Source organism: Amblyomma mixtum, chromosome 2, assembly GCF_055824585.1.
Source record: "Amblyomma mixtum isolate Tamu chromosome 2, ASM5582458v1, whole genome shotgun sequence".
Lineage (NCBI taxonomy): Eukaryota > Metazoa > Arthropoda > Arachnida > Ixodida > Ixodidae > Amblyomma > Amblyomma mixtum.
In genome coordinates, this window is record NC_143013.1 from 115,141,652 (window position 1) to 115,165,538 (window position 23,887).

At 45.0% G+C, this 23,887-nt stretch overlaps 2 protein-coding genes across 2 annotated transcripts in view; both read left to right on the forward strand.

Annotated features, from left to right (window-relative positions):
• Nucleotides 1-12,493, forward strand: part of LOC149360644 (complement C2-like) — a 151,399-nt gene extending 138,906 nt beyond the window's left edge. Inside the window, exons 13-14 of the mRNA XM_089567888.1 lie at nt 2,828-3,022; nt 12,407-12,493. Of these exons, the coding sequence (XP_089424014.1) occupies nt 2,828-3,022; nt 12,407-12,453 (242 nt within the window). The 3' untranslated portion in view covers nt 12,454-12,493. The remainder of the gene's footprint in view (nt 1-2,827; nt 3,023-12,406) is intronic.
• Nucleotides 12,494-14,211: 1,718 nt separating this feature from the next.
• On the forward strand, nt 14,212-22,281 carry LOC149360647 (tryptase-like). The gene is made up of 3 exons (XM_089569355.1): nt 14,212-14,277; nt 16,031-16,104; nt 22,144-22,281. Exons 1-3 carry the CDS (start codon nt 14,235-14,237, stop codon nt 22,249-22,251), a joined length of 225 nt encoding a protein of 74 aa, XP_089425481.1. The 5' UTR covers nt 14,212-14,234; the 3' UTR covers nt 22,252-22,281.
• The last annotated feature ends 1,606 nt before the right edge of the window (nt 22,282-23,887 follow it).

Here is a 23,887-nt window from a genome sequence, read left to right on the forward strand (position 1 = left end):
AAGGACCTATGTTATTCAATGCCGCATGATGCTCATCTACGATGCATAGGTGAATGTATTGACAAGCATGAAGCTTTCTTTCTTCTTAAGCACCTGCGGTTCCTATGAAGGCTGTTTTTTTACCTCTATCCGCTTATCTTACATCGGTCTATACTGAGTGGAAGGGTCCCTTTTCTACCAGTAACAGGGCATCAGTATATAGTGATGCTTGGCCCCTATCCTTTGTGGATCTCTACATAGCTGTACTTCATTGAGCACTTAACGAAGAACTTTGAAATTTACCTGTGATAAAAGATATTAGGTGGCAGATGACTGCCTAATTCTGCTAGACTATCGGGGCTACGCGTACATGGCCGAAGCACGCAAGGTGTTAGCCATTTTCAAAGTCTCTGCCTCCTCCTAGTGCTACACACCAAGTACCAGAAAATGCTGCGTCCACTTCCTGGAACGCAAGTTGGTCTTTTCGCCAGAGCATGTTTACCGGCTATTCGAGCCAAGGGCCAACAATCCAGTCTTGCCTGAAAATTTTGCGCATTCGAAACTAGTACAAAGAAACGTAGTCCTCTGTTTTTCCCAACGGCTTAGTCAAACCCTTTGAGCACAGCCTTGAGAGAATTTTCTCAATCCATATTCAGGGACTACTTGATTCTGAGTACCCGACTGCGCTGCTCTCATCTCCGGCGTAAAAATATTAAGGGCCGCGTATTTCATAAACATCACCTCGAACAACGTTATACTTAATTGTTTCATACATAGCAGGCAACGCTGCGGAGGTTGCTGAAGTAATGCGTCCGCGAAATTATATTACTCCGCTACGTATCATTCGTTGTTCTCCAAACTCCGGTCATTCTTTGGACGAATACAAAGGGCGGTATAAAAAGATGTGGTAGCATTGAAAATCACGGTCGAAGCTGCGAGGCGGTCAGTGTTCGGGCTCTCTGGCCATGATTTTCATGAAGTGTGAACTACTTTTTGGGCGCGCATTTAGTAGAAGCAATTCGCCCTACCATCCGCGTAACATACCACCACGTGTACTTTTTGCTTCTCGAAATCTCAACCAGTAGCAGTGCGAAAAGGTGGCAAGAGGTAAAACGAAGTCCAGGAGGTGCCAGTCACGGCACTTAAGATTTGTCGCTACGAAATATGCTTGTGTTCTCTTTGGTTGTATGGCGAACTATTTTTTGCGTGCGGACTGAGCCTTCGCGAACAGGCACGCTAGCATTGGCAGCGTTGCCTGCTATGTATGAAACGGAGTATAGGGTTAAAAACAGCAACCTGGCTGTTATTCCTATATCCACCAGGTTTCCCATAGCCTCAAAAAATAGGTAAAGGGCAGGAATACATCTGGCTTGGTCTGTCCTTCACAGTCTTTCTATACTTTATGGGCTAGTGAATGGGTCTTGAGAAATACTTCCGGAATGCAAAACTGGGCATCACAATCCTTTTGTGATCCGCTCCGTAGGTGTCGAATAATCCCTTCCCTTATCATGCAGCGTAAAATAAAGAGAACAGACCGGCCGATGTATCAATGAGAGGTTGCTGCAACATAACACAAATGCTGGTGACAAAATGTCTGTAAACTAGGCTGTTTATTATCGACACTGCAGTTCCTGTCGTCGCTTCTCTCCGAACTGCGATGAAACAAAAGTTCTCGCGAAGAGCCGTAAAAAGCTCAACTGTGAAATAATAGAATCAGCCAACTTAGCCCAGATAAAAGATGAGTGCGTTAGCACTCCGTCATTCGCCCTTTTGGAAAAAGTGGTCTCGTCCCTCTCGGCCTCGATTTGATTTTCGCATGTCCAAGGCTTTTCTTGTGGAGCCTTCTTTTGCGCCCAGCTTTTATGACCTCACCCGTTTTAATTTGGTGTCCACTCGACCCCTTGCTATCGTAGGTTTTAGCGCTAATTTTTTAGCCATCATGTGTGCATTTAAGCAGCGGTGTGGTTTTTGTTCATGCCAATTTCCGTCTATTTCATTATCTATACATCTCGCGTTTTTTTTAAATTTTAATCAAGTTTAGTGCTCTTATATCAAGCCTTTTTCTCTTTTTTTTGCCGTGTTGTTTGTTCGCTTTCTGCACTACTTCGGTGAGGTTATGCCTGGTCCTCTCGTTTTTTTACGTTTTTGTTTTTACCTTTTCCTCGGTTATTTTACCGTGTCACCGCTTTTTATCGTGTCACCGTCTTGTGGCGTTATTAAAACAACGCGAAAGTATAATAAATTCTGAAATTTTGTTCGTTGCGCGCTTCCGCAGGTACTATAAAAACCAGTAATTAAAACATACTCCCCCATCACTACCAAACACGTACAGTTATGGTACTAAGGCCATGCTAAACAAATTAGGGAAGCAATTTCTTAAGACTTCAGAATAAAAATCGCATGAACAATGATCTGATTATTGCGCCTTAAGCAACATATCTGTCGAAGTGGTTGTGCCTTTCTATAACCTCGTGCGCTTGTCTGGTATATTTGTTGCCCTCTCTTTAATTACATGTGTGCTGTGGCGTTTTAAATACCATACAACTGGCAAGCATCTGCCATTTCAAGTATTTCTGGCCATATCCTATATAAAATCTGATACGATTCGCCTCATGGCTTAATTACTTGACTGCTCGGTTTTATTGAACTGATTACACGAGTTACTGGAGCTACAATGTTTTTATATACTTTATACATTACATTTCGATACGGGCCCACATAAATTTGTGGAGTCTTTCTCGAAGCTTGCCAGCTCAAAACCTCGCGAAGTATCTTTGTGGTTAATTTTGCTAGCACTGTGCAGCGTTTCGGATATTGAATGTTTGTCTTAATTCCACTCTGCTTCCAGGAGTGCTGACAAGAACGGAAAGATCGAAAAACGAAAGCGAGGCATTACAGCCAATACAGCTTGCCGTGCAACGCATTGTGGTGCACGAAAGCTACGACCCCAAGCGGTACTTGCACGACGTTGCCCTCCTGCAGCTCGCGGAAGATATCGAGTATGACCCGTTTGTACGCCCAGTCTGCTTGCCGCCTCCCAGAGGTAAGATGGGCGTGCCGGTGACTCCTAAAGCTGTTCGGACTTCAAGCTCTCATCTATAGCACAAAGCTTTAGCACGGATTTGAAACAAGCGCCGTAATAGCAAGTGCCGCATTCACCAAGCGCATAAATTGAGCCATGTAGGGATGCTAGCGCAAGGAAAACTTTTCAGTATGTTTGAAAACGGAGCGAAAGGGAGTCTTCGGTCACCTTTTGGTAGCGCGCTTGTGTTGCATCGGCTTCCTGGAGCTTGCATTCTCAACGCTGCTGTCCTGTGGGTTCCCTGCAGCTCCCCTAGCTCTTTCGTTTTCGTCGTGATTGTCGTGATTGTTTTTTTACTCCCCAGAACTAAACCGGTGTCATTTTATCGAGCTGCTGATTCTTCGTCGTCCGTGTCGGGGCTAGCTAAACCCTTTAAAACAATGTAGTGACCAGCAAACCTACTACCATTTATAATTTCGGAATAGTCATTTGTTTTAGAAATTCTGCATCCGCACATTTTCGAACACGCTATTTAATTTTCATACTTTCTCTTCCACCAGCGCATTTGATAATGCTCCTGGTGCTCTACTATCGTTGAACAGGCTTCTCTATCGTCAAGTTTGTCTTCTAATAGTTAGCCTTAGTCTTGGATCGGTAACAGCTAGCGTATGCTATTACTTTCTCCAGGCCGTCTGTTTTACAAACGAGGACGGCGCCTGAGCCCAGGCTGCTTGCGTCCGTATGAATTTTAGTCATGACTTGAAGGGGGTTCCCGGTGTCTTCACCGCTACCCACCACCACTGCCAGATGTCACGTAGAGTTGACGGCAATCCGATGCGCAGGAAGAAAGCGAAGAGGGCTTCAAAACGAAACTAGGCGACGGCGTAGCAGCAAGCGTGCTCGGCGGTCATCGAACAGAATGCCCGCCGCTGTCGGGTGTGCTTCATTTCAGCCTGATAGCTAACGTTCCAGATACGCGTGCGAAGTGTTACCATAGCAGTCTGAACAACATAGAATCGGCATCGCATGGGTGCGAACAATTTCGATAAATCTTGTCCCGTCTTTCATCACAAACAAAGCAAAAAAGCTGCATACCTACAGCTTTACCATTCTGTGGTCGCTAAACGGACCTTACCGAGGACCTCCACATCCTCTACGATGCCAGGGTGAGCACACAGTATGAAGCCTATTTCATTTTTAGTCTCACCATTGGGGCTCTTCCAAGTCCACTTCCTGTTTGCTCGTTTGCGGAAGAAGGTATTCATAATCCGTAAATTATTTCTATCTGCGAACTCTACTAATAACTCTACCCTACTGTTCCTAGAACCTATGCCACAGTCACCTACCGCCTTGTCTCCAGCCTGCTTTTTACCTACCTTTGCATTAAAGTCGCCCATCAATACAGTGTACTGTGATTTTACTTTGGTCATTGCCGATTCCACATCCTAATAGAAGCTTTCAACTATCTGGTCATCATGGCTTGATTAGGTTAGATTTGAAGAAGGAAAAGAGGAAACTGGTGAAGCGAAAGGCTATTAACGAGTTAGCATCAAGAGGGAAGGTAGAGGAATTCAGAATGGCGCTGCAGAACAGATTTTCCGCTTTAACTGAAGAAGACGACCGTAGTGTTGAAACAATGAATGATAATCTCACAGCTATCGTTACAGAGTGCGCCGCAGAAGTAGGTGGTAGGATGGTTCGACAGGATACCAGCAAGATATATCTCAAGGGTTTAAAGATCTGATTAAGAAACACCAAAGCATGAGGACGTCTAACTCCACAGACAGGATAGAACTAGCAGAGCTATCGAAGTTAATAAAGGAGCGCAAGGTAGCCGACATAAGAAATTTTAACATGGAGGAAATCGAGCATGCTCTAAGGAACGGAGGTAGCCTAAAATCAGTGAGGAGAAAACTGGGCATAGGTAAAAACCAGATGTATACGCTAAAAGACTAACAGGGCAATGTCATCAGCAATATGGATTAGATAGTTGAATTAGCCGAAGAGTTCTACACAAATCTTTACAGTAGCGAATGTAATCATCAAGTTACTGAGGGAGGCAGTCGAGCACAACAATGGGACATCCTGCCAGTAGCGAAGGAGGAAGTAAAGAAAGCCTTAGGAGCAGTGCAAAGAGAGAAGGCAGCTGGTGAGGATCAGGTAACAGCAGATTTGTTGAAGGACGGCGGAGTGATAGTGCTACAAAAACTAGCCACCCTGTATACGCAATGCCTTGTGACCTCGAGAGTACCAGAAGCTTTGAAGAACGCTAACATTATCTTAATTCATAAGAAAGGAGACGTCAAAGACTTGAAGAATTACAGACCGATCAGCTCATTGACCGCTGCCTACAAGGTATTTACTAAGGTAATCGGTAATAGAGTCAGGAGAACCTTGAACTTTAGTCAACCAAATGATGAGGCAGGTTTTTGTAAAGGATACTCGACAATAGACCACATTCACACTATCAATCAGGTGATAAAGAAATGCGCAGAATATAACCAACCCCTATATATAGCCTTCATTGATTACGAGAAAGCATTTGACACAGTGGAAACCTCAGCTGCCATGCAGGAATTGCGGAGTCAGGGTGTGGAAGAGTGTTATATGAAAATATTGGAGGACATTTATAACGACTGTACAGCTACTAAAGTTTTCCATAAAGTAAGCAATAAAATTCCAATACGGAAAGGTGTCAGGCAGGGAGACACGATCTCGCCAATGCTCTTCACTGCCTGCTTACAGGAGGTATTCCGGGGACTGGAATGGGAACAGTTGGGGATAAGAGTTAATGGAGAATACGTAAGTAATTTGCGATTCACTGATGACATTGCCTTTGTAAGCCACTCAGGACAAGGTCTGCAAAGCATGATGAATCAGTTAGACAGGCAGAGCAGAACGGTGGGGCTAAGAATTAACGTGCAGAAAACCAAAGTAATGTTCAACAGCCTAGGAAGGGAACAGCAGTTCGCAATTGGTAGCGAGGTGCTGGAAGTAGTAAGGGAATATGTCTACTTAGGGCAGGTAGTGACTGCAGATCCGGATCATGAGAGGGAAATAACTAGAGGAATAAGAATGGGGTGGGGCGCATATGGCAGGTTCTCTCGGATTTTAAATGCCAGCTTACCAATATCCCTGAAGTGAAAAGTATACAACAGGTGTATCGTACGGGTACTCACCTATGGGGCAGAAACGTGGAGGCTAACAAAGAGGGTTGAGCTTAAGTTAAGAACAACGCAGCGAGCTATGGAAAGGAAAATGATAGGTGTAACGCTAAGAGATCGGAAGAGGGCGGAGTGGATGAGTGAACAAACGCGGGTTAATGACATCTTAGTTGAAATCAAGAGGAAGAAATGGGCTTGGGCAGGGCATGCAATGCGAAGGCAAGATAACCGCTGGTCCTTAATGGTAATGGACTGGATTCCAAGAGAAAGCAAACGTAGCAGGGGACGGCAGAAAGTTAAGTGGGTGGATGAGATTAAGAAGTTTGCGGGGATACAGTGGCGGCAACTGACAAAGGAAAGGGTTAATTGGAGAGACATGGGAGAGGCCTTTGCCCTGCAGTGGTTGTAGTCAGGCTGATGATGATGATGATGACCTACAGCTTTGAAGAGTTAACAAGCAAACAGCACAAAGATTCGCAAAAATATGCTTTGAGCGCTCCCTGAGAGCAAAATATGAAAGGAGCCGCGACTTACTTTAGGAAAAGCTGAATGTGGGGTGGTTGCGTTAGCATTACTCTCGTAGCAGGTAAAGTGGCTAGAGGAGCAAGAAGACAACGAAGGCACAAGGCTGCGCCCATCTTTGTGATGTGATGTTCGGTGAACCGCCCGACTGAGAATGTTCAATCATCATGTGACCTAAGAGAGACCTTCGGAGTTTTCGCAGATTTGGTTGGCATGCAAAACGCTTGTGCAATTACTCCAGTCTCAGGACCAATGCGTAGAGGGCAGAAAGCGCGGGACAGTACAGCCGACACCACCGCGAAGTTGAATATATGAGAGTAGTAGGATGCTATGGCGCAAACAGGCTAGGAAGCGCTCGGCATCTCCGCTGGTGCTGGGCGGACCGGGCCGTCAGCGAAAAAATTATTCTTCGAATTGTAGAGAACACGGGGTCAAAACGCCAGGCTGACGGAGCCGACTGACCTCAATCAGTGCTTAGCCCCGGACCAAGATAAACGGTTGTCAAACTCGTCTGTGCCATAACTGGAGAGCAAGCGTAACTACTACAGATCAACAAGTCCCCAAAAGCTCTAAACCTTCGCCTCCATGAGGCGGAATGGGGCCGTATTCTGCAACAGTTCATTCCGCATTCGTCTTCAACAGGGATTGAAAGAGATAGAAAAAAGGTAGCAGATGATGGCGGACCAAAGCGAGTTCCGCAATTTACTTTAAAGAAAACCTCATTTAATGTGACAAGAGTGTTACGTAAAGCATTTATCTGTCATGGGCTCAAAGATACTTGGGCCAAACAAAGAGGTGTATAAACATGTAGTTGGTGGAGCATTAGAGAGAGTGCACAGTTCATTAAACGAAAGCGTCTTGTCGTCTAGGACTGGTTTTGAATGCGGCTGGATTAGCCAGGATGCAGCGATAGCGTAGAGGTAGAGCAACCACCACGCGGGCAAGTGGACCGGGTCTTAACTCGCGGTGCAGCGCAATTCTCCACCAGCTAAAAAAAAAATCTCCGCGTGCCGATAGAATGGCATAACCAAGACTGGGGTGCAGCCTGATCTCTGCGACCTTAACCGACCATGCACTTCCCCAAACAGAGCAGAATTTGGCCACCCCAGTGTAGTACTTGGTCAGAGACTTCTAGGAAGAAACCAATTAACCCTCGGCCCTCAGTCCTTAGCGGCTGCGGAGCAACTGACCAAGGGATTGGTCAGGCCTGTGCTGCAGCGGAGGGTGGTAAAAATATCTGGCTCGGGACAGGCCGCCATTGAAATCTGAACCTCGCAACGTTTAACGCTGGGACGTTAACCAGTGAGGCTAACCGAACAGTGCTGTTCAAGGTACGCAAAACATTGGATGCCACAAGGTTTAATGAGGTTAGGAGGACAGATGAGGCGTATACGGTACTAAGGGGCGGACATGTACTGTACTAACGTGGATTAGCGGACAGACGAGTAATAGGTATGGGATTCCTCATCAATCAGGATAGAGTTGGCAACATGGAGGAGCTCGTTAGTATTAACGAGAGGATGGCAGCTTTCGAAATTAGGCTTCCAAGGAGCACAGGTAACCGGCCTAGTATTCGAAACGCATTGGCAAAGGCCGCTCTTGCACAGGACCAGACTTAAACCGTCCATTTGAAATATTGGGTCGAGTACCTGTGCCGCATGGGCTTAACAAGAGGTACATGCTGAAGGTGGTGCAGGCGTATGCGCCTACATCATCCACGCAGGATAACGAGAATTTCGAAAGCGTCAATGAAGTGCAATCGGCTCTGAACACAGTAAAATCATAGTACGCTGTACTAATCGGCGACTACAATGCGAAGGTAGGCAAGAAGCAGGCCGGATGCCAGGCGGTAGGCGACAAAGGCATAGGCTCCAGGAATAGCGGGGGGCATAGTTGGTAGAGTGCGCAGAGAGAACTATATTATGGATCATGAACGCCTTCTTCCGGAAGTGAAAGAGCAGGAAGTGCACGTTGAACAGCTCCAATCGTGAGACTAAAAATGTAATAGACTTCATACTATGCTAGAAGTGTGTGATGAGAGGCTAGTTGGTAAGGCATTCTGAAGGCATTACGCTCGTCCAGTCAGCATCTTTTCTGTGTCCTGTCCCTTTCGTAGTGTTATGTCTTCGGAATTCATAATATGCGCTCACGCTGGTATCGTAGAAACATGTGGAGTTCCAGGAAAAGATGCGTTGCAGCGACCACAGGATTGTAAGGTGTCTAACTAGCTTAGACCTTAAGAGAGAACTGAACAAATTAGTCAAATGGGGGCCCATTAACGAGTTAGCGATAGGAAGGAAAGAGGAAGAATTGAGGATATCGCTACAAAAAATGATATTCAAATCTAACTGAGGAAGACGACCTTAATGTTCCAACAATGAGCGATAATCTCACAGCTATCATTATAGAGTGCGAAGTAGGAGATAAGATGGTTCGACAAGATGCCAGCAAGCTATCTCAGGAGAAGAGAGACCTGATTAAGACACGCGAAAGCATGAAGGCGTCTCACCCCACAGAGGCAATAGAACTGGCAGAACTATCAAAGTTAATGACTAAGCCCAAGTTAGCCGACATTAGGAAGTTTAAAAAGGAGAAAATCGAGCACGCTCTAAAGAATGGAGTAGCCTAAAAGCAGTTAAGGGTAAAGAAGGCATAGGTAAAAACCATATGTGGGCGCTAAAAGAAAAAAAAAGGCAATATCATTAGGAATATGGGTAAGTTAGTTAAAGTAGTTGAAGAGAGCTACACAAATCTGTGCAGTAGGCAACGCAATCAGCCCGTTAATGATGGAGGCAGTAGCGTACAACAATGGGGCATTCCACCAGTAACGAAAGAACAAGTAAAGAAAGCTTTAGGGCAATGCAAAGAGGGAAAACAGGTAGTGACGATCAGATAACAGCGGATCTCTTGAAGGACGGAGTGGAGATTGGGCTATAAAATCTAGCCTCCCTCTATACGCACTGCCTTAGACCTCGAGCATGCCGGAAGCTTGGAGAACGCTAACATTATATTAATTCATAAGAAAGATGCCAAAGACAAAAAATTACAGCTGGATCAGCTTACTGCCCACTGCCTACAAGGTATTTACTAATGTAATCGTGAATAGAATCTCGACAACCTTAGAGTTCAATCATCAAATTGATCAGGCAAGCTTTCGTAAAGAATTCTCGACAACAGACTATATTCAAACCGTCAATCATGTGAGATAAATGCGTGGAATGCCTTCGAAACGAAACCCTTTATTTCGGCTGACTTGCGCCTGCAAAGAACAGAATGACTCGGCGGCGGCGTAGCAACAGGCATGCTCAGCGGTCGTCGAACAGAATGTCCGCCGCTCTCGGCCATGCTTAATTTAAAGCAGATAGCGAACTATCGAGAGAAAACGTGCTAATTTACTGCAAGATTATCAAACAATCCATAATCGGCTCCACCTGGATACGATGAATGGAGATAAATCTGTTCGCGTCTTGCACCACACAAAGCAATAAAGTGGAGTGCCGGCAGCTTTCAAGAATGAACAAGCCCTAGAAAGATTCGCTGCGATATAGCGTTCGCTGATTAATAGAAAGCATTTGATTCAGCGGAAAACTCATGCAGGCGTTGCGGAACAGGGTTTAGACGACTCATACGAAACTACTCGAAGATGTCTTTAACGACTCCATAGCTACCACAGTCCTTCATAAAGTCAGCAACAAAATTCCAATTGGGAAGAGTGCTTGCAGACATGATCTCACCAATGCTATGTTCACTGCCTGTTTAGAGCAGGTATTCCGGGGCCTGAAATGGAAAAAATTGGGGATAAAAGTTAATGAAGAAGGCCTAAGTAATTTGTCATTGGCTGACGACATTGCCTTGTAGAGTCTCTCAGAAGATGAGCTGCAGAGCATGAAGAATAAGTTAGAGAGGCAGAGCAGAACGGTAGATCTTACAATTAACAGGCAGAAAACCAAAGTGACGGTCAATAGTCTCGCAAGGCAGAGCAGTTCACAATTGGTAGCGGGTTGCAGGGAGCGGTAAGGAAATACGTCTATAGGGCAAGTAGTGGCCGTTGATCTGGATCACGAGAGGGAAAGAACTTGAAGAATAAGAATGGGGTGGTGCGTACATGGCAGGTTCTCTCAGGTCATGAATGGCAGTTTACCAATCCCTCAAGAGAAAAGAATGCAACTGCTGTATCTTACCGGTACTACCCATGGGGCAGAAACCTGGAGGCTAAAGAAAAGGATCCAGCTTAAAGGGAAACTGCATAGGTTTTAGAAATCAACGAGCTTAAGAGGGTCGAATCTGTGAAACTTGCAGGCAAAGCATGCGAAGTGTTTTTGGGGTAGCACTTGAAATAGTGAAGTAATCGCCAATTAAAATCCGGATGCTCTTCAAGCTTCTCCGCAGCGCACAACGCCAAGTGGGGGGCGCATGATGACGTCATCGAAGGTATCGGTACATTTCCAAGGCACAAACGCCTGCTTTGAAGGAAAAAAACAAAGCCATCGAAGGTAAACCCTGCCAAGAGTTGTTTGGCAGCGTCTAACGAGTCAGGGCAGGGTGTGGCTGACGACAGCGGTAATTTGAAATCATACCTTCCATGACGTCACGCTAAATTTCTCTGCCCTCCTCCGGTGCATTAAGGAGAAGCGCAAAATTCCATCGTTGATTGCGTCACTATTTTAAATACTAGTCCAAAGACACTTGCCATACATTACCTACAGCCTATATAGATTTGAATCCTTGAATATCGCACAAATTCTCAAAAAAGTGCTGCAGTTGCCCTTTAAGTAAAGGAGAACGCAGCGACCTATGGAAAGAGAAATGATAGGTGTAACACTAAGAGACCAGAAGCGGGCAGAATGGGCGACGGAAGAAATGCCAGCTAATGACATTCTATTCGAAATCCACAGGCATAAAGAGGCTTGGGCAGGGCATATAGTGCGAAGAAAACATGACCAAGTAGAACGTGTTGTCGGGCTAGTTGGTTCAATACTTCAGACATGGCAGTGCGCGAAACACACACACACAAGACAGGTTACGGGACGAGCGAAAACTTACAACTGATTTTATTCAAAATACAAGGCACATATTTAAAGGAAGAAAATAGAATGCACTTTGAGCATGCGCATCGAAATTATACATCATGTGGCAAACAGAAGCATACCAAGGTCTGAACTTACACCGTCTTATCGAGAAAGGCTACCTCACTATTGTACAGTGCAACCGAAGAATCACTGATACATGCTTGTCCTCTTTTCTTTATGAAATACGCTTCCATCACTTCACGTGCAATTGAATCTCGACTTTTGCCCAGAACTCTGATCTCATTAAGCCGTGGCCGACAGTGACTGCAGGACCGGCTATGCTTTGCCAAATTTGATCCCTCCCCCGTTGTTAGCGATAACCCATGTTCCCGTGCGCGATCGTTCAAGCAGCGTCCAGTCTGGCCTACGTACGTTTTTCCACACGTCAGTGGCATTTCGTAGACAACTCCGACGGCGCATTCTGCAAAGGGCCTAGCGTGCTTCTTGTCACAACCACTTTTCTTTGTTCCTTGATTGGTGATGCGGGGGCATAGCTTTGCCAGTTTGGACGGTGCTGTAAACACCATTGGCACATTGTACTTTCCCGCCACCTTCTTCAGGTTGTGTGACACCTTGTGCGCGTACGGCATGACTACTGGTGTTGCTTTGCTTTCAGCCCTTTGCCGCGCTTTCCCTTTCATCTTTTGCAGTAGCGCCCCCGCATCACCAATCAAGGAACAAAGAAAAGTGGTTGTGACAAGAAGCACGCTAGGCCCTTTGCAGAATGCGCCGTCGGAGTTGTCTACGAAATACCACTGACGTGTGGAAAAACGTACGTAGGCCAGACTGGACGCTGCTTGAACGATCGCGCACGGGAACATGGGTTATCGCTAACAACGGGGGAGGGATCAAATTTGGCAAAGCATTGCCTGTCCTGCAGTCATTGTCGGCCACGGCTTAACGAGATCAGAGTTCTGGGCAAAAGTCGAGATTCAATTGCACGTGAAGTGATGGAAGCGTACTTCATAAAGAAAAGAGGACAAGCATGTATCAGTGATTCTTCGGTTGCACCGTACAATAGTGAGGTAGCCTTTCTCGATAAGACGATGTAAGTTCAGACCTTGGTATGCTTCTGTTTGCCACATGATGTATAATTTCGTTGCGCATGCTCAAAGTGCATTCTATTTTCTTCCTTTAAATATGTGCCTTGTATTTTGAATAAAATCAGTTGTAAGTTTGCGCTCGTCCCGTAACCTGTCTTGTGTGTGTGTTTCGCGCAACTGCCATGTCTGAAGAAAACATGACCACTGCTCGTTAAGGTTAACGGATAGGGTTCCATGTGAACGGAAGCGTAGTTAGGTGGGCGGATGAGATTAAGAAGCTTGTGGAGATACGGCGGCCGCAGGTGTCAAAGGAGAGGATTAATTGGAGAGACATGGGAGAGTCCTTTGACCTGCAGTGGGCGTAGTCAGGATGATGAACATGATGATGATGTATCAGCCAGTACAGTAATTTGGCCACGGACGTCGCTCCTCGCATAAAATACCAACCACTGTTTACTCAAACCTCCACAACCATGCGATTTAGGGATTGAAAAGAAAGTTCACGAGACGTCGTTGGCGTTGGCACAGACTGGAGCCACGGAATACGTGAGCGTTTTTGAGAATGAGGCTGATAGATGAAGTAAAGTTCTTGACGGCTCGCGCGATAGCAAACGGATATGAATGGAAGTTGCCACCTTGAATGGCTTATCTTATCTTTGGTGCTGCTTTTATTGAAAAGAAATTCAATGTGCGCTTTTTGTTAAACTCTTATATAAAGGAGACCTACCCCTAATAAACAGTTTAAGTTCGCGCACATTATCTCCTTTGTCTGCTTCGTCGCTGTGTTCGTCTTAGTGCCTCAGTTTACCGCCCGTGGAACATTTAAGATGTGGGACCAAGTAGATGCCTCTGGTGCTTTGTTATCCTTGTCGATATGCTTTGTTTTGCTCCTCCAGCATGCGACTTTATCGCTTTCTCTTCGTTACAGCAGACGCGACCAGCGCGCTTTCGAATGATAACGCTCAACGCGGCAATGCATACGATTTCATGATGAGTTGTCGGTACCACACTCATCCTGAGTGTTCAGAGCCATCTCTCAACTGTCTGCGGCCGATGCGCCCATTGATGTCGAGTGGCGACGGTATGTATTGCAGTCTGTTTTAAGGCACATCTTCGCGCAAATAAACAGGTGACTTTCCGCCGCACCATCATCAATCTTTTCCCGAATGCCGTCACTGTTATATGAAGTTACTGGACACAACGTTTTTTTAAATCCGTGCATGAATTATGGGGTACCACCTGAGTCTGAACACGCGCAGGAAACATAGGAGCGACTTCAGCCTTCTACAAGCCAGCTGAAAGAGCCGTAGTCGTTGGATGGGGTCCCAGAGATCAGGCGACGGAGAGCTACTCAAGAGATCTTTAGGAGTTGTCTACAGAAATTGGGTCCAACGCCCAATGCTGGGTCCACGGCCAGTCTCCAAACAAACAAGTCATGTACTACGCACGGTACATGATGTGCTCCAAATCTGAAAGTGGTACGTTTCCACTTTCGAAACAACTGGAGTGGTTTATCAAGAACTGCGATATCCTTAATAAGTAAATATTTTGCCTCGTAACGTTGCATGAGGCCTTCGTCTCAAAACTGATTTCATGAACTTTTTATGCAGGTCTGACGAGATGTAAGTTGATATTCGATTATTTATTTTTGAAACGTTTGTTCTAAACTAGAAAATTTAAGACGGCGCAGAAAATATATTTTAAAGTAGAAAACAAATTATCCCCTAAACTAAGCACAGCCCTCTCTGTTCAGCGCTCACTGCCCCAACCCCTTTACTCTTCCATTAGAGGCCTTCGGAATGGTAAGAGCTTTAGTTTGAGACCGTCATCAAGGCGTTATTTGAGTCTTGGTACGCGTCTTTTGCTACGGAATTCCTACTCGTTACAGCAATAGCGAACCAGGTTTTCCTGCAGCATTTATTCTTTAACTGAGTGGCGGGTGATTACTGCTGCCAATTTGGATTGACACATGTGTATCTGTTCTCACCGAATGATCCCGGCAATTTTCTTCCGAGAATTGGCAGCACACTGAAACAGTAATGTTAGACTGGCGCACGTTGTTTTTTAAATCTTGCTAGCTGCCCAGCGCCGCTGTTATTAAGTGTCACCCACTGCATTTCGTGGGAACAGATTCTTATACTTAGGGGCACAGCAAGCCACTTAGGATCTAGTATTTTGTTGAGGTGACTATCATCTCCTACTCTAAATTTCTCCCTTGTGCTCTGGTAGCCTGCGGGGGTTTTCAGTGCGCTCTGTAAATTAATCAACAAAAGAACGATCCACATTTTAACGATGATTGAAAGCTCACAATTGAACTGTTTTTTTTTTTTTGTCTCGCTATTGTATCACTTCAAGCGCTGTTTTGTGGAGCGGAGAAATGCGCTAATGGCCAACTATCCAAGTCGGGCTACAGTAATCAATGATGTCACTTAGCGTAACACGTCACATGTTTGAAGCGCTTGATTGGGTCCCACACATGAGTACAGACCAGCACTACTCTTCTTTCGCTGTTTTCGTACTATGAATAAATGACATTGCTATCCTTAAAAGCTCGTCTCACAGCTATCGCTTTGCGGTAAAATAAATTGCGCTGACGGCTAGAAAAATGCAACTTCTATTGATTCCCAGCTAGCCACATTAACCCATTCTCTCTGGTTTCTAGTGCATTACTTCTCTAGCTTCAGGTATCTGGAGTCTAACAAGGAAAGCATGAATAGAAATTTGAATTCTGTGCCGCAATACACTTCATTAGACGCCTTTAGCATACCATGTACCGTGTTACCATTACCGTTACCGGAGTACCGGGAGCTCGCCCACCACCGCTCAGAACGCGCTGATTGGTTCGATGCTGCATGCGCGCGCGCAGCTACCGGGTACGTGGCGCCATCTGGCGCCGTCAAGACGATTTCCTTGGTTTGGTTTGGTTTATGGGGTTTAACGTCCCAAAGCGACTCAGGCTATGAGGAATGCCGTAAAGGAGGGCTCCGGAAATTTCGACCACCTGAGGTTCTTCAACGTGCACTGACATCGCACTGTACACGGGCCTCTAGAATTTCGCCTCCAAAGAAATTCAACCGCCGCGGCCGGGATCTAACCCACGTCTTTGCGCATGCGCATTGGCTGCGCGCGGGCTCCCGGTACCCCGATAAACGTAACGATAATCCGGTACACGGTATGCTAAAGGTGTCTGTTGCCCCTTGGCTTGCCCTCAGAATATGTTCCTTTGCTCAGGGGATACCTGCCGAGGTGACAGCGGCGGGCCGCTAATGCAAGCAGTTCACGGTGAAGAGACAGTGTGGACTCAGGTGAGTCACTTCTTTGATTATTCTACGATAAAATTATGCGACAAAATTTCTTCCATACACATTTGGCAATGGACATCATCATTTTCAAGAACAGCTGTTTATGTAGCACCATTGCTGATGGGGACGGTTAACTAGTTGACTTCTACAAAACCTTTCTGTAGTAAGATTATATCTACATGTCTCGAAACGGGCGCCTAATTTTACTAGTAGAGATTAATTCCTACATGCGCATTCCAGCCAGAATTGGTTTGCCAATTCCGTGTGCTCATGCTATCTGCACTAGTTTCGCTCTCGTATGGCCGGATCCTCCATGCATCCGAATGCACGCTTTAAAGACAGGAGCCCACAAGTGCAGCTTGTTGCTTACCTTACGTTTAGGTATCATATCTCATGCCTAATGATTAGCATTGCCTGCTATCTGTCCTACTCATGCGCTTCGAGGCATTCGTACAATTGTGTTTTCAAGATCCTTCATGTCCTCTGCAAGCTTTATAGTGTCGTCGCTAAACACATCTCAGTGTAATTCCACTCTGCGCTTCGTAGTTCTCTCGGTTGGGTTCGTAGACAACTGATCTTACGTCAGCAAAAATTAACCCAGCTTGACTGGCTTAACGCCGCTCACGCTAATGTTAACAGCCAAACTGCCTGGAATTTAGCTTTTCTCGTGGGGATCTTCCACCCTCCGTTTGCACATAGCTTCCGTAACCATCGCGAGGGCTTCTGGATTCGCCCGACGACGCCGTTCCCGTTCGCGCGCCAACTCTCGCTGGCGCTCCCGACGGGCGCCTGGTACTTCCGGAGAACGCGCGGCATTACCTATTTTCTGAACATTCGAGAAATAAAGCCTTTTTTTCCATCGTAGTTTCCGAATATTCGAGAAAGGACCACCAAGCGCTCTCGTCGTGCATAGTGCTTGCTCTCTCCCTCGCCCTGCTATGCTCTCTCCACATTGCTGCTCCCGCGTTACCATGCGTTGTCCCATTAAAGCCTCGAGCAAGAACAGCTTTGCTGTTAAAAGTGCGAAGTTTGCCTGCACGCTGATGCACGGTTCAATTGCAGTATTTCGTCTGGAGAGCCGGATCTCTTTTTTGTGTCTTTTTCCTTGTAAGTTTTTTCCATCGTCACCCTTTCGAATCCGACCCAATTATATCAAACATGAAGATTCTATCTTCGGTACACTCCATCTGGTCTAGCGTTCATCCTGTGTTCCTCTTCGTTTGCGTCTGTGTCTTTCGCGCTATTGTCTCAGATAATGTATAACCAACGCGCTTGTGTAGATGTAGTAATGTACTTCTAGATATTGTTGAACAGAAGGATTACATACCACTGTACATTTGAACTATATAAATTGTATTTCACGTATATTATGACTTCAGTGTCCCCATTAAAACTTTTCATGTTATTGTTCTGTTGTCGCATCTGTGGAAGAAGCGTATTCGTAATTCGCCAAGTTTTGTTGCGAGCTCTGACAGCTGAGCTCCTAGCAATTTTACAGAGCCCAAGCCATGGTCCCCAACTGCCTTGCTATCTATCTGTGTCGTTTCGGTTTTCGCACTGAGGGGAATCATTACTCCAGTGTACTGCATTTTTACTCGCTCTTGGTCCCGGGAGCATGGTCCGGTCTCAGCCTAAATGTGGAAAATTTGTTCTTTTCCCTTCCTCGTTATCAACTAGGCACAGCAACGTAGAACGATGAAAATGAACTGTGGGTCTAAAAATGAATGTGTAATTTCAAGTGTGTCATTCCTAGAATAGCAACCCTTCTACCTCAGTAACAGTCACATTCCTGGGGAGATAAAACACTAATGCAAATGTGTGATGTGTATAGGTGCGACGAAAGCCTCTGCCCTAAGCAATATTTCTCTTAGCCAGGTTGACGGGAAGGTTTAGCAAGGCTTTTTAGAAGCATTTATGCGCATTTTTTGATGCCTGGTTCATTTTCTAGTTGTCGTAACATCCCTCGAGCGAAAAGCTGTGGCACATGTTCTTCAGCGCAATGTGTCTTTTCTTCTTAATCACGTCTGCTGTACCGCTGTTTTTAAGTAATTATGAATAAGCATAAACTTGGCTAAAACGCCAGTCTTCTAGTATTTCTCTCGCACGCATATGCCCTCTGAATTCATGAAATGAGGACGGGTTCTCTTTTCAGTAAGCAAAACGACATTAAGTTGTCCATTTTCACGGCTTTAAGTTGGTGTCCGCGACACCGCATTTCACGTTAATAAATTTGTGTGATGTAAGTGAACCATGACTTCTTCGAAGCCGTCGTGTGGACCAGAGACGAGATGCTGTGCACGAAGCTGATTCGTTATTTTGTAAGCACAGCAGATAAACGCATTGTGGACAAGAGGGCTTGGGGTAGTGAAAGAAAATCTGTCTGCACTAAGCAAAGTTCCTTGTATCTCTGATAGAGCATGAGAAAACGATAAGAGCATTAATATTTTTTTTAAATCTCTGCCACCACAAGACGGAGTATATACCATTGGCAGGATGAAATATTCGCCACTTTAGACGAAAAGGTCCATGGGAAAATGTCGGCGCAACTTTCAAACGTAAGCCAGCAGCGGCAAGCATCAGACGCCTGCCGCCACGATGGCTGAGTGGTTATGGCGTTCGGCTGCTGACCCGAAAGACCCGATATCAATTTGGCTGCTGCAGTTGCATTTCGATGGGGGCGAAATGGTAGAGGCCCGTGCACCGAGCAATGTCAACGCCTTAAAGAACCTACGTTTTCGAAATTATCCGGAGTCTTCCTCTACGGCGTGCCCCAGGGCCCGAGTCACATTGCTACGTTAAGCCCCGTAAAGCAACCGACCAATTTCAAACGCTGTAGTATGATCACATTAAATCACCAGCAAATTCATTTGTCTGCGCCAAATGTAATGGAACAAAAACTGAAGTCATCGGGGTGTAAAACTCTATACCATAAGAAAAAAGGAACAGAAGTGGGCTCGGAATACGAAGTAACAAGCGCAGTCGAAGGAACACGACAGCTAATCTGCGTCAGACGAACCATGCTTCCAGTACTTGGTGTTGCCACCACAGCGTGCTCACGTGCTCTAGAAATTGATCTATTGAAGCGGGAATGAATATTTTACTCTGATACAAAAGACTCAAGCTTTGAAAAGTTGAACAAGATTAAGGGAGAATACGAAAAGAGAAAGAGACAAATATCAATAAATTTCTAGTTTGTAGGCCTCCTGACATGAGTGTCCGTGAGGTTTTTGAAGTGCGCTTTTTATTCTTATGTGAAAAAGGAGAGAAGATTACGAAAGGAAAGAGATTCAACGAAGAGCGGCACTCCTTGCCACTTCAAAATGCTCACATCGCTGTTGCCTTGGCCTGCCTAATCCAACCCAGCCCCCATAATGACTTCTGCTAAAGTGACGAAAATAAATCTCTTACGATTTCTTTATACTGATTTACAGCGACACGGCACATATTCGCTTGGCAGAGAGTCGCAGTGCACATAAGTGCGAGAAAGATAGGCGGTTACATGTACTGTTGGGCTCAATATGAATTTAACCGCGTCCGATGCGAACTGAGCTTGCCTCTTTATATTAAATTAATGTTCCTTCCCAGAGAGCACCCAACTTATACAAACATTCGGTGTGCTTTCTTTTTGCATCAACGGCTAACTCGATCAACTTCTAGTGTCATTAGGCTCACACTTTTTCGATAACTGAGCGCCTATGTATCATGTGCTTTGCAGCTCATACTGGGCACGACAGAACGTGTTGTGCAATGACAGCGCGGTAAGCAGTGCTTGCAGGTGTAGCTGGCTCTAGGGGAGGCTACAAATTTATTTCCCGAAAACAAAAATAAATTGAACTGAAAATTTCAAGTTATGAAGTTCATGATTATTACGAGCAACATCACGTGTCTTTATCTGGAGGGCTTTGATTTTTATTTAGGTCCAAATCTCAGTAATTTGCGACATTTTGCTAGCTTGGGTAGACACTGTCTTAAATATAGCGAGGTTTAACATTATGTTACCGTTTTTAGCCTAAATTACGACACCTTGTGAAAGGAGAAAAAATATTGTCGCTGAAACATAAACGCTGTTGATATGAAAATTCTATAAAATACAACAACTTTTGATTTCGTACTCTACCACGAAAACGTTGAAAATTCTTTAGTGGTTTCTTTGAGGACGTTAGATGAAAAACAACACAAGCAAAGGATTAAAAAAACTGTTTTTATTGTACCCTGTTTTACAATTGACAAAAAATTTGAAACCAACCAACTGACTTTTACTTCTCTGAGGAAGTTACAAATAGCGCTCATGTGAGCAAAATTTTTTTTTTAGAAAGATACTACCGTGAAACTCAATTCACAAAATCTCTAATAAGCCCAGTTTATTTCTTCAAAAGAATCGGCGGTGGTCCTTTTTGGGGTCCTGGATGTTTTGCTCCAAATTTCCCTTCACGTTTTCTACGTTTTGGTGGCAAATCTGGTGCTCGACAACTATTTCTTCGCCTCTTCACCACTTCAGCCGTTCGTACAGCTGAGTCCTGGCAGGTCCGTGGTAGCTGACGCAGCTCCACTTACAGAATTCATTTATTTATTTATTTATTTATTTATTTACCCTAAGGGCCCTTTGGGGCATTACATAGGCGGGGGGAATACAACTATTCAAGATAGGTTATATATGCACCTCCATACCACCAAATTGCGCGGACATATCTGCGTGAGCAGTCGAGCATGTCGCCAGATATCTTGCTCACATCAGGACAGCGTTCTCTGTAAAAAAAAAATGGCTGTTTTGGCGTATCGTCAACTACTATAGATGTATGACCGCTTGCTCAATAAAGCACAAAACGCCAAGTGTACAGATGACGACGATTGTGTTAACTATGATAATATTCTGCTTTGGAAGAAGTTTTCGGCGTGGTCTGTCAAATCTTTCAGCAGAAGTCGCCCAGCAGTTGTCGAGCCACAACGTAGCAGGGACGCACTTCTCTGGCCCCTGAAACTTCTCAGGCACTGCAGCGCTGCCGAGTTCTGTGCACAAAAATAGAGCGAAAAATAATGGGGTGCACAAAAATAGGGTGAAAACTAATAGGAAAATCATTGATGCCATTTTTGTTTCAGAGTCAACATGACAAAGGCTTGAGCACTACCTGGTATCTTAACCAACGGAGGCATACTACCTGAATGCACATAAATATGGTGAAAAATGGTGTGCACAAAAATAGGGTTAAAACTAATAGGGAAATCATTGACGCCATTTTATTTCAGAGTCAACATGGGAAGTGCTTGAGCACTACCTGGTATCGTAACGAACGGAGGCATACTACCTGAATTAGAGTGGCATGTGCAGGCAGTTGCCGTAGCGCCATATCTTTTGTCGCTGGTTAGACTGACCATGCTATTATCGTGTTCACGCTATTCAGAACACAGACCATAAAAGAAACGACTGTAACGCATACAAAAGTTACACCTTCGTATTTATCCCCTTAGCAGTCAGCGCCGTGAACATGCACTACAAAGCTTGCGCAGTCGATGAAATTTTTCTTCATAATGGCTGGCACATCACCGATCTCAGTGAATGGCTCTTGACCCCTATCTTCTTCAAAACTATGTCAATGGTGCCCAATGTGGGTACAGGGCAGAATATTGTAGCCTTTCGCTAATGCGCACGCGAAACAGAGACCCTTCAACACAAAAGCAACTGGAAGAGCCCGCACTGCGGACCCCCAAAACATACCGGTATTTCAGTTTTCTTGTGCGTTCTATAGATCCTGAAAACAAAAACAAATTGCAACTCATTACTTGTAGCGGCAGCTGATTGCTTGCCCATCGTTGTTCAGCTATGCACGTCAATGAGAAGGAACGCTGCATTTCGGACAAGAACTGCTGGAAGCCTGTGCTTCGGCTCAGCATTTCTGTGAATAGCTGTATTTTTGGCCTCATTTGTGCGTTACACTAATGACTACCTTTTATAGCGCGTTCACAGCTTGGTTACAAAAATAAGCTCAGCTCGTAATTCGCGAGAATAGCCGTTTATCTCATCAGATGTCCCCCATCCTTTTGCAGGTGGGCATCGTGAGCTGGGGCAAAGGGCGCGGATGCACAAACGGTTCCTACACCTACTACGTCAATCTCGCCAACTACGTGCCCTGGATTGCAGAAAAAATACGCTAAGACGCAGCATCAAATAGCTCTTCAACGAGCGAGGATGTAATTTTACCGGCGCGGGATCCACGCCAACGTCTCAAATAAAATATTCGTACAGAAACATAGCAGCTTGTGTCCAAGAAAAATTTATATTTTTGGGTCATGATGGTAAAAGCGGATATTCAGTGATATATTAAATATCTGGTCGGCAGGAAACCAAAAAAAATGAGAAATTAATTGACTAGATGGCATAAGAGAGATTTAATTTTAATGTTGTGTCATTAAAGGAAAGAAAACGTGACTGACGTTTAAAAGAGGGAAACGAACGGATAGGTGCTTAGGGTATTTTCTGTGTCATTTGAGCACGAAATGGCAGCAAGACGTGCAGTGCAAGCCAATAATATTAAGAGTTAATTTTGTGGATAATCCCAAATTTTGTCCATGACAACACAGCCTCTCCTTTACGGCGCATAATGTCGAAACGAAAAAAAGATCATAGCATAAAATATCTTATTTCTGAGCATAAATTCAGAAGAAGCAACATTGCCTAGTACTTATTGTTTTACAGTTTCCTCCAAATTACAAATAATATCTCGAAATACAAGTGGCCGCGTAGCATATCAGCGCTGCGTGGCAGCTTGTCGCCACAGATTTGCCCAATCACTAGACGTAAGGGCCAGATCGAACGCGATTGCTAGCTGCAAGCTTCCAGTGTTCGTGAACGTCGAAAGCGGCTACAGGAAGCTTGGTCGAAACTTTGGACGTGCCTAGACTTTGGATGTGCCTAGAAGATGCCGCTTCAAAATCTGGTCCGCATTCGCTTGTGGCGCGTTACGTGGCAGAGCGGAACGGATGACCGGGCTCGTTTGCAATTAAATACCGACTGCCCATCACGTTTTAATGACACGGGGTGATGATGGCGACGCTTAAACGCTACAACAAAAAGAAAAATTGCTTACAAAGGCAGCGGAATACTAATTAGCTCCCGCAAGCTTTCATAATCAGAGCAGCTACTATCCAGTCGTAATGTGGCATAACCTGCCTGCATTACCGCAACAAACTAAAGGGCAAACATCTTCACATCAGCCAGCGATACCGCAGTAAAAATTTCGCATCCCAATGCTGTAAAGATTATAGTTTGTTCGATGAGAAATGAAAATGAAGATACATTTTTGTTTTCTAGCAATTGCCTTGCGGCGGCGGCAAATGGTCGTGCGCGTGACGTGTGGACCAATTAAGCACCAACTGCAATGAAACATTTCGCTCTGTAAAAACAGGTTCTTCTAGTAGTATGTCAACAGATTCATAAAAAAAAGAGAGACGACATTCGAAATCAATTTGCATGCGTAAGAAATCACTCGAAAGAAATCGTTCGTTTTCTTGAAGTACTTTGAAAAAGGGCCGCGTTGCCCACTGCCGCAAATGACGAAAAAAACGAACCTCTCGGATGCATAATTATGGCATTTTTTTCATGAATGGCCGGAAACAGCGAACTGCGATTCGCTAGGATATGCATTACTTAGAACGAACGTATGCGACCGGAGCCCACTTTTTAGTTGAGGGAGTTTTTTCGCCAGCTGTCGCTACCACTACAGCAGTTTTTGAGAAAAACCAGTCAGAATAGTGACAGACGGTGAGTGCTTTCGGTTCATTTTGACCAAAG

What these genes read in the sequence shown, in the direction of transcription:
- LOC149360647 (XM_089569355.1), top strand. Translation starts at nt 14,235, where the DNA reads ATGTACTACGCACGGTACATGATGTGCTCCAAATCTGAAAGTG. An exon ending in GTGCTCCAAATCTGAAAGTG is followed by an intron (nt 14,278 to 16,030) that starts GTACGTTTCCAC and finishes TCCTTTGCTCAG; the next exon opens with GGGATACCTGCCGAGGTGAC. An exon ending in AAGAGACAGTGTGGACTCAG is followed by an intron (nt 16,105 to 22,143) that starts GTGAGTCACTTC and finishes ATCCTTTTGCAG; the next exon opens with GTGGGCATCGTGAGCTGGGG.